The sequence below is a fragment of the Conger conger genome, chromosome 10 (assembly GCF_963514075.1).
Source record: "Conger conger chromosome 10, fConCon1.1, whole genome shotgun sequence".
Taxonomy (NCBI): Eukaryota; Metazoa; Chordata; class Actinopteri; order Anguilliformes; family Congridae; genus Conger; species Conger conger.
In genome coordinates this window covers 39,225,306-39,235,383 of record NC_083769.1, presented here as the reverse complement: position 1 = coordinate 39,235,383, position 10,078 = coordinate 39,225,306, and the positions used below count along the sequence as shown (strand labels likewise).

Below are 10,078 nucleotides of genomic sequence, written 5' to 3'. Positions count from 1 at the left end.
AAGCAACCGTGCCCACCACCGTTACACTGACGCACATAGCCACACATAATGTCACAGAACATCTGGAAGATTAGATATGTTCAGAGAAGGACGAATGCACAGAACCAGCATTGCATTAAGGATTCATTTATATGAAGCTGACCTGATTCTTAAGGATTGTGTTTCTACAGTGGAGGACAAATATTCTTTAATTTGTTATGCAGGATTAAGAGGGCGAGGAGAGGTTAAGCATAAACATGGAATCAAAAGCTTGGGGAGTTCTTTGCGGTTGATCACAAGACTATATTTTTGCCCTGAGGTTTCACAAGGTTCTCAGACTTTATGCTTATTATTTTCAAGACATATATCTACTTCATCCATGCATGAATATCTTCAAGGCAGTTAACTAAACTAGGGAGTTGTAATATGCATTTAATGTAAACCCAGTGATGATATTTTGAGTGATGAAATTGGATATGAAAGTACATGATGTCTAAATGCGAGAAATTAGGTAATGAAGATGCACATTCGACCTGGTTGCACCTAATGCCATTTGTTTCTGTTGGAGTAGGAGGAGGGAGACTACTCTTTACATAGCCTGCAGACTTGTTTGACTATTTGCATTTAATTATTTTGATGTACCTGAAGCATTTTAAATGTGAATTACTCTTGGAATATTTTATATACGGTATAATATCTGATAAATGCTTTGCATTTATATAGCGCATTCTCACAACCAAATTGCTTTTTAAGTTTTTAAGTTGCTTTTGAGTAATATTTCTCAATCATTCATGCTTAGGGTGTGGATAAATACTCAGGTTGTTATTTTACATGTAATTCAGTCCTCCCCCACCAAGGGATCAACAGAGGTTTTACTTCAAAATAACATTGGACTATATTAATTCAGTCTTACAATGTATGAGAGAGAAACGTAAGTGCATTCACCCGATTAATATGAGCAATAGCACCAGACCTGACTTCTCAGCCCCCTGAGTATAGATGCAGCATTGTTCAAGCACAAGTGCCTTGTAAGCTTTTACCAAGGTTTTAAATTTGATATGAACTGTAACTGGTAGCTAGTGAAGTGAGATGAGGAGTGTTGAGCTTAGGAAGGCTGTAGAATTGTGTGGCTGAATTCTGTACTAGCTGCAGTGTTCAGGTTCACAAGCAGGGAGACTGGTGGAAAAATAATTGCAATCGTCCAGGCATGATGATACCAGGGCATGGACTAGGAGCTGTGTACAGCAAGCAATGAGGAAAGGGTGAATTCTTCATTCTGTAACAGATTCATTGATGGACAGCAGGGCAGTGTTCGGTGTGTGGATTGTTGTCATGTACCACCATTGTAGCCTGAAAATATTCCAAATTTGATTTCCAAGAATAGCTGGAGAGTATTATGAGGGGGTTGTAGATATAGCAAGCATCATCCAAATACGGGGTAATTTTGAGCTTGGCATTCCCTGCTTTAATGATCGGGAAGAATTTTGTCAGATGGTAACTGGCAAAGATTCAGTAGAAAACTGCAAATAAAAGGGGACTGGGGACTGGTCTTAGGGGACTGTCTAGCACCCCCTGAAGTGAAGATGATTGGTAAATTAAGGCATTAGAAATTGTTTAGAGTTTAGGGTGTTTTATAACTATTTATCAATTATATTCTATACAAAACTCATATTTATAAGATTTGGAATAGAAAACTTCTGCGTACTCGAAATGTTTTTCCAGCATCTAGTGAGTTTGGACTTTTTTGTCAAATGTGCATTTTTTGGTACACACGCATTTGCTACAGGAAATAAAACAAATATGTATATATATGTACACATGATTCTGTGTATTCCTATTTGCAAAACTGAGAGTAACACATCAGGGGTTTAACTGAGACTATTTATTTAGCACATTGTAAATGTTGATAGAGCATGTAGCTCTGGAGACAAGAGATGTCACAAGAGAGGAATATGATTCATTAGCAAAAGTAGCTTAAGTGGCAAAGTTCAAGTTGCACCATAGATTGGACACATAGGGTCAATTGCAGTGTGTTTAGCTCGAGTTTAAATATCAGAATTGCAATGCATCTGGAACAGGTATTGACAACTGTTAAATAAGGATTTAAACCTCTAAACTGCAGAATTGCATTACGACTGGAAGAGCTAATCCTTATTTCACAGATTTGGATAGCTGTTCCCATTGTAATGCAGTTCTAAGGTTTAACTCCAGCTCAGCACACTCCAATTGACCCATGAAGACTAATCGGCTTGTTAATCTATAAAGCAGGGGTGTCCAATCTTACCCAAAAAGGGCTGGTGTGGGTGCAGGTTTTTGTTTTAGCCCTGTAATACAACAACTGATTGACTAATCATAGTCTTCAGTCAAGACCTTGATAAGTAGAATCAGGTGTCTTAGTGCTGGCGTACAACAAAAGCCTGCACCCACATCAGCTCTTTTTGGATAAGACTGAACAATAGTGCTATCAGGGATAGAGTATGGGAAATGCTTTGAAATGGTGTGTTGCATATTTCAATATTTTATGTAACATTAGTATTTCGATATTTGTGGTTATAAAATGGAAATACAAGAATAGAATGGTAAAATGTGTGGTTGCTGGTCTTACCTTGCCTGACCTTGTGCAAAATTATATACACTTGTCTGCCCTCTGGTGGCCTTCTAAGGCATTTATCTCATGTGCTTGAACATGCTGTCAATATAACACCCATATCATATCTTATGGGATTAACTGTAAAATATGTTTATTATGCAGGGCTATAATCTATAAACTGAATTAGAAAAGAAATTATGCACAATGTCCTCCGAAATGGTTCATACCCTTAATAAAGACAAAAAGACGAAAAAAAAGAAGATAAAATGCGTACTGAACTACATTGTAATACTCAATGTGGAAAAGAGAATTTTTTTTTTTTAATAATTGGGACAAAATTACTTTTACCCAAATAAATCCCCTTTGACAAGGATAATGGAACTGTCTTATAGTGTTTTATTATGAGAAAATATTGTAGGGTCTTTCACCATTCCTCCGAATCCGAATCATTTGCGATTCTTCGGTCTGCCCTTCTGGACTCCCCACTTCAATCCACACATTTTTGGAGACTGAGGTAGCCCTTGTAGAACAGACATTTAGTGGTCGGTTCACCACTTCTGGGTTGATTTGGGGGTATGCTTAGTGTCAATGTGTTGTGAAAAGATCCATTTGCAGGCAAGTTTGAGCTTCCTGGTAGGCAGAACCAATTTTTTGGCTAAAATGTCCAGGACCAGTACATCAGAAGAAATAACCATCATGAAATCATATTTCAACAGTCATCCCCCTTTGATTGCCAAGCTTACCACTTTTCTGCATGGCCAAAAAAGCTCATTTTTCATCTCATGTGACCAAAACATGCATTTCTAATGGTAGATTTCAAGATTTTGTGTGCCCACCATGTAACCGAGCTGCAACCAATCTTTGTCGATCTCTACATGTGGTCCTTTAATTTTTCTTTGCTACCAAACCATCTGCCTCATTTGCATGTGGACAAGATGTACTTGTACCTCCCTTTCAGTTGTCTTAATGTTTAAAACCACTGAAAAATTATGGAAAGTGGTATATTTTTGAAGGCAGACAACCCTTTATTTTGTTTCTTCTGGGAGCTCATTGCCTTGGATGTCACCTAATTCTTATACTATAGTGAACCAGCATGTTCACTAAAATTTGTTTTTCTCTAAATCTCTCTATTAAAATTATCTCTAAATGTTAAGAATTGTATTACCATGTAATCCAGCTCATTAACTGTGTTGTTAATTTATACAAGCTTCTTTTATCTTTTTTTATGAAGGGGTGAATGATGGCAGAGGGTATTGTAATTTATTGAGGTCAGATTTCATGAAGAAAAAGTGTTTAGCACCAGCAGCCTGTGATCTATTCACCTGTTTCTTATTATCACCACCCTCTTTCATTCCTTCTCTTTCATTTTATCTTTTCATTTTTCATAGTTTACACTGCTTATTCCCTTGCTTCCATACCTTGCCTTTCTTTTATTACCTTACTCGATCTTTTAAATAGCATATACCCAACGACAGCACTGCTATTGTGCATCCCCAGTGACGTGGACCATAAAAATACTGAAATAATATTTCATTATCAGAATCATGGAATAATAATGAATATCAAAACATTTATCTGATATAAATAAAAATCTTATATTGTGAACAATGAAATCAATATATTACCAATTAATGAGAAATGCTTTTTTTTTAAATGGCACACCAATCCTTTTAAAGGGGGACCCAAATGAGGATTTTGCCCAAGTTCCTCCTGTATTTATTTCTTATGCCCATTTCTTGTAGTAATCACAAGTTAACAATGCTGCACACCTCACTGAGGTGTATTTTAAATGCAGATAATCATCCAGGAGAGAGAGGCTTAGTATTAGATGTTTAGATGAGGCGTTTTCTTTCAGGAGTCAGATGTAGGGACTGTCGCTCTGTGCCTTCTCTGGCTCTCGGTCAACTTCCCTTGGGAATTCTGGGAATTTCTTCACTCACATCCTACATGGAAAAACAGGCATGGTGGTGGTATATCAATATCTGTACAGCATAATTTAGAAATCGTAAAACAGTGCAGAAAAAACAACACTACAATCCAACAGACAATGGTTAGGAGTCAGATCCTTCTGCGATTCAATCACACAGCTCAAGGATGGACAGGGTGCATGGCGAATAAGCTCACACGCAGCGCGGCATCCAGCAGGTCCTGTGTGGGAATCAGACAGCCGGCTTCGCCCAGAAAGCACACGAGAATGTGGAGCACGTCGCCCCAGCGGCCCACGGTGAGCATCAGCACCATCAGCCCACCGAGCCGCACCATCACCGTCTGCAGCACCGCCTGCGCCCCCGGGTGCCGGCTCTGCTCGTCTGGAGGAGGAGCACACAGCAGTCCTTCATTCATCACCTCTTTTCCTGAGGCAAAGAGTGAGGCTCCTATCCCACCACAGGCCCATCACTATCCCTTACACAGCCTAGGGATGGGTATCGTTTACATTTTGCTGATACCGTTGCAAAAGCAATACTTTTTAAATCGTACCGGTGACTAAATGGTGCCTGAACCAAACCTTTATTTAAAATAAAGAGCAAACAATGACATTAATTAATTTTATTGAAAAGGCGCATTTTGAAATTATATTTTCTACTTCTACCATTTCGCTTTGGCGTTGGTGAAGGTGAAGGTGTGTGGCCCCGAAATGAGACACTGAAAACTGTTGCGATTCAGTCCGGTAGGTACTAGCCATATGGGAACCAGTGCTATAGTGGTACCGGGTTTCAGTACCCAACCCTGCTGCAGGCCCAGAGCCCACCCCTATACCCACACCGTTTCCCCGTACATGGTGTCCTTTGGCCTACTGCCTCCCCTCACTCACCCTGCATGTACACCACCAGCAGCGTGTAGCAGATAGTCAGCGGTGTCCAGAACCTGAGGGCCTCAGTGGCTGACAGGAAGTGGTGGTTGATGGTGAACACAGCAGTGACAGCCGCCACAGTGAAGGTCAGCACCAGAGCGCGGGTTAGCGCAGGCAGGAGGGAGCGGCCTGAGGTCAGGAGGGTGATGCACACCCCACAGTAGCGCTGGGAGCTGTGTAGCGGGTACAGCGCCTTCACGTGGCTCCAAAGACGCGCACTCCGGCTGGCCAGCAGCCAGCTCAACCCTGCTGCCAGGAGAAGGCTGAGCAGGCGCTGTGGCGCCCCCTCGTGGAGAAAGTGGAGACTGCAGCTCAAAGCACAGCCCAGCGAGAACTGGCATTGCACCATGAACTGCCGGGTAGAACTGGACTGGGACTCCTGGGTTTAGAGAGGCGGGGGAAAGAGAAAAGGTGAGAGCAGCTGAGTGCTGCCATTTAAAAATCAAGCATTATAAACTACAGAAAGCAGAGCACTGCCATTTAAAAATCGAGCATTATAAACTACAGAAAGGAGAGCACTGCCATTTAAAAATTGAGCATTATAAACCACAGAAAGGAGAGCACTGCCATTTAAAAATAGAGCATTATAAACTACAGAAGGGAGAGCACTGCCATTTAAAAATCAAGTGTTATAAACTACAGAAAGGAGAGCACTGGGAAAAATAAGAGCTGAGAGTGGGACAGTGATATGCCCAGTGAGACGCAATGTGTCTCTCTCAGCAAGACAGCTGCTAATTACAGTGCCACTGTATTAGCCTGTTGATGTGTGCAAATATGCAATTATGTGTCAGTACAATCTTTATGACTGAGGCTTACCGGTCCGGCAGTAACACGGGTCGACACTGCTCTTAGGCAGAACTCCAGAACTACCAGGGAGGCAACTCGAGAGCCGACCAGAGATAAGATCAGAGTCAGGATCCAGAACTGGAGCCATGAACCGAGTCCGCCCTTGGAGCCACTCGTGTGCAATGACCTGTCCTTGCTATTTGGTTCACTGCCTTTGCTACCAAGAGATTGCCAGAAACAAGAAACCAGTTCATACAGTTGCTTTGTTAATCTATAATAATAATCAAAATAGATCTGTACTGTTAGGAACCTGAAAGCAGACCCTTCTCCAGAAAAATATCTTTAGTCTTACAATTCCTGTAACATTAGATATTTTTCTAACAGAGAACGGTCAGGTTTTCATTAGTGGCTCATGATCGCTGATTATATTTCCTCTGGCATTGGTCCCGAGTAAAAACTGCTTATAAAGAGGCCACACAAACACCAACACACGCCAGTTTGCAGTTACAGCCACACCAGAACATGTGCACATGCACACACCCTGCCCTGTTTGTCGATTTTAAAGCAGGTTTTGTGCTGATATAGCCCTACTAATCCTCATATTTCAGATCATTGCAATCATATGTCCACTACCAGCCTGTCCAGATCATATCAACAACATGAGTATATGCATTGATCAAAGTGAACAAGCAATTTGTTTTCTGTCAGTGTGCCCTCTATCTCACCTAATATCTTTGATGAACAGATGAACTCTCATCAGATTACACAGCACAGATATCCCACAAGCACCCACCAGCCCTGTGCATCACACAAACACAACAATCACCATTAGTGTTTAATGAGTAGTTCATTTTAAGTGTTAAATCAGGAACAAGTGGTTCCTGTTCCTGTTCCTCGTTCAAATGAAAACAAACGCTCCAATGCCGTTTTATATAACAGGAACAATAACAGTAAACGTATATATTATAGCTAATAAGAGGAGCTACAACTCACCTTGTAGGAAACTGTTCAGGGGTGTAGTCTCTAACGTGAGGCAGTCCAGTATCCATGACAGCCACGAGCCAATGAAGGATACCATGTTGCCAGCGTACGAATCAAAATCAGTTTAGGTTTTTTTTTACGGCAAAAGCCTATTACTGTTTTCTTCAGTAAGTAATTATTCATTCAAAATGCCGTACCAGAAGTCACATTTTTAAAGCTCCACCAGGAATGCGAATTACTCAATCAATGAATACATTATATGAAAGTGAAACGATTTTTTATAGCTAGCTTTGCTGTTCGGACTTCGAGCAGCCTACAAAATTCTTCATTCTTTCTCACTGAGTATTGTGTACCGTCCCTGTTCAAAGGTCATTGTCAGGTTATGCTGCGCAGACGTCTAACTATGGCTACACACGAAAAAGTAGTCCATACAAGTTACTTTATTTATGAAAGTATACTTAAATCCATCAATTTTATTATTTTGTAACGCGACCTTATAAAACTAAAATGTAAGTATATGCAAAGCATTTCCTGAAACTACTGTCATAAATTGGTAGCATTTTAAAACGTGGTTTACTTCGGGAAGTGCACTCTTCACTACCTGGGATTTAGTTCAGCAAAGGCCTACTTAAGACATAGAATACTTTTATAAACTTCATTTTTGTAAGTGTGTAACCTACTTGGTTGAATGGTTATATCACTGGTTGGGAGGTAAAACAGAAATAGAGCATACAAAGATGCAACTAACTGCGTATTACTAAATGTTTCCACATCATCACGGATACCTTTGTTGATTTCAATATCGTTAAGCACTTAATTCTCGCTTATCTAAAGTTTGGTAGAATGAATGCAAGAACAACACGCTCCGGGTTATATAAATGAGCAAACAGCGCCGTCCCGTGGTGGCAAATGTCACAACCGACGTTTTCAACGAAATAGATTTTCAAAACAATCTGGATAACCTTTGTCCTACTGCAAGTCATTCGTATTCAAGTGCCTTTGCCCGATAATCTGGTCATCAAATTGATTTTATCGTGGATGGGAGGAATGCAAAGATCGGTTTGTGAACATGTGATATCCGCTTCCACATTTGGCTATCCGCAGATAATTTACAGATAATTAATTTAATTTACAAAGCTCTCGAGGACTTGAAAGTAAAATAGGTCCACAGTAGAACCTAAAAAGCCTAATTCCAGACTTTTGTAAAACACACATAATCTAGTATAATCATGAATTAGCCCAGTTATTAAATGTATAATAGTGTTGTTTTCATTATTAAATATATTAAATATACGCTGGCTTCAGTGAGTGCAAGTAATACATGTTGAGGATTCCAAATGAAGACTGAAAAAGCTTTTGAATTCTGGATAATTAAGATGCTGTATGCTAAAATTCAACCTATAGCTGTCCCATATATTACAGATACTATAGAAATAATTAAATGGTTTTAAATAACTGGTATAGCAATTTGTATTCAATAGTTTTCAAACTGTTTATGTAATGAGGTATAGTTTTTATGAATTCAAGCAAGATTCTTGTTGAGCTGAAGAAAATAATATTTTAAATATGTTCAGCTGTTATTCTGCCCATTCCTCAACCCGATACCTCTAATTTCTTTGAAACAAAGTGCCCATTCGTGTCATCCATTAAGTCACTGACCTTTGCTTTGGGCCATGGTTCAAGTGCAACCAGAGCCTGTGCGTTTGTCAGCCATTTTGGCATGAAACTATAAAACTTTTCATTTTATTGTAAACATATGTCTGAAATGGCTTTGGAGGCAGTTCTGTGACACTGTTCTTGTTGAACCCTTAAGTTTTGGCCCTTTTATTGCTGTTACATGCCGCTATATTTCATTTTAATGGTGTATCACTGGTATAACCTTGTTTTCCTTCGTCCTTTTTTTACAAATGCACTCATACTATTTTCTCCCCTTATGCCCAAACTCTAAATCACCAATTCATGGTACGTGCAAGGGTAGCCAGAGTCTGTCATTTGACATCCTTACTTGGTAGCCAACGACCATTTCACACACTGAAAGCTATACAGTATATGCTCAGAATACAAGTGGAGTCAAATCAGAATATCGATACAGCGATATATCGGAATTCACTTCTTGACGATTCAAGATAGTGATGTCCGTAACGATAGTGGCGGCCGTATATGTTTTGTTTTTTTCCTGATGTAAAATGCCAGCATTTGTGTTTTGTCTGAGCCTGTTCATAGATATGCTGTTAAAATTATATTTTAGAAAGTCAGTGTGATTTAACAGTTCTTATGTTAAAATTATATTTAATGTTAAAAAGTCAGAGCTATGTAATTCTTTTTAGTTTTATTTTGTAGATTTTGGCTACCACTTCTTAATTATATAGCTCTGTATAATATATTCTACAATAAACAACTGAACTTGTTTACTATTCAAATAGCCTGTATGAGATGTGCTTTTTTCCAACAGAACTATTTATTCCCATTATTTCCATGCCTTTCCGTTCACGGTTTTCATTCCATCTTCTGGCCTTAATTACTGAATTAGCCCTAACAAACCGTAAGAGCACAAAAACATTTCAGCCTCAGAGATGAAGGTTCATTGGTCTGCAGCTTCAGCATCCACAACAGCAGTGTTGCTCCTTCCTGCCAGAGAAAATCGCAAACCGGACGGGTGTCTCTCCCAGAATCTGATTTATGAACTGTGAATGTTTTCCTCTCAACAAGATATGGGAGCATGTCCGTTCCACTACAGAGAGAAAAGGAAGAGAGGAGGGTTACCGGGGGCAACGCTTGCATTGTAAATACAACTGGCAAGACAATATAAAATAAAGTTTTAAGTGAACATGTCAGTTATTCCACGTTAACCAATGCTGAGAACATTTTTGTCAGAAGTCACCATTAGAATA

At 39.6% G+C, this 10,078-nt stretch overlaps 1 protein-coding gene across 2 annotated transcripts; it reads right to left on the bottom strand.

Annotated features, from left to right (window-relative positions):
• Positions 1-2,992: 2,992 nt before the first annotated feature.
• Positions 2,993-7,524, bottom strand: tmem82 (transmembrane protein 82). Of its 2 annotated transcripts, XM_061258416.1 has the most exons (6): positions 7,200-7,524; positions 6,932-7,004; positions 6,237-6,423; positions 5,382-5,799; positions 4,694-4,878; positions 2,993-4,512 (listed from the first exon to the last, which is right to left on the bottom strand). In XM_061258416.1, the coding sequence occupies exons 1-6, from the start codon at positions 7,282-7,284 to the stop codon at positions 4,471-4,473; spliced, it is 990 nt and encodes a 329-aa protein (XP_061114400.1). In that variant the 5' UTR covers positions 7,285-7,524; the 3' UTR covers positions 2,993-4,470. The 2 variants fall into 2 exon arrangements, with proteins under 2 accessions (XP_061114400.1, XP_061114401.1); XM_061258417.1 differs by lacking the exon at positions 6,932-7,004.
• Positions 7,525-10,078: the final 2,554 nt, after the last annotated feature.

Bases quoted from the DNA above. Each gene is read 5' to 3' on its own strand.
- tmem82 (XM_061258416.1), bottom strand. From the start codon at position 7,284: ATGGTATCCTTCATTGGCTCGTGGCTGTCATGGATACTGGACTGCCTC. The intron at 7,005-7,199 runs GTGAGTTGTAGC...TGTGATGCACAG, and splicing joins CCTGAACAGTTTCCTACAAG to GGCTGGTGGGTGCTTGTGGG. The intron at 4,879-5,381 runs GTGAGTGAGGGG...CTCCTCCTCCAG, and splicing joins GCTGGTGGTGTACATGCAGG to ACGAGCAGAGCCGGCACCCG.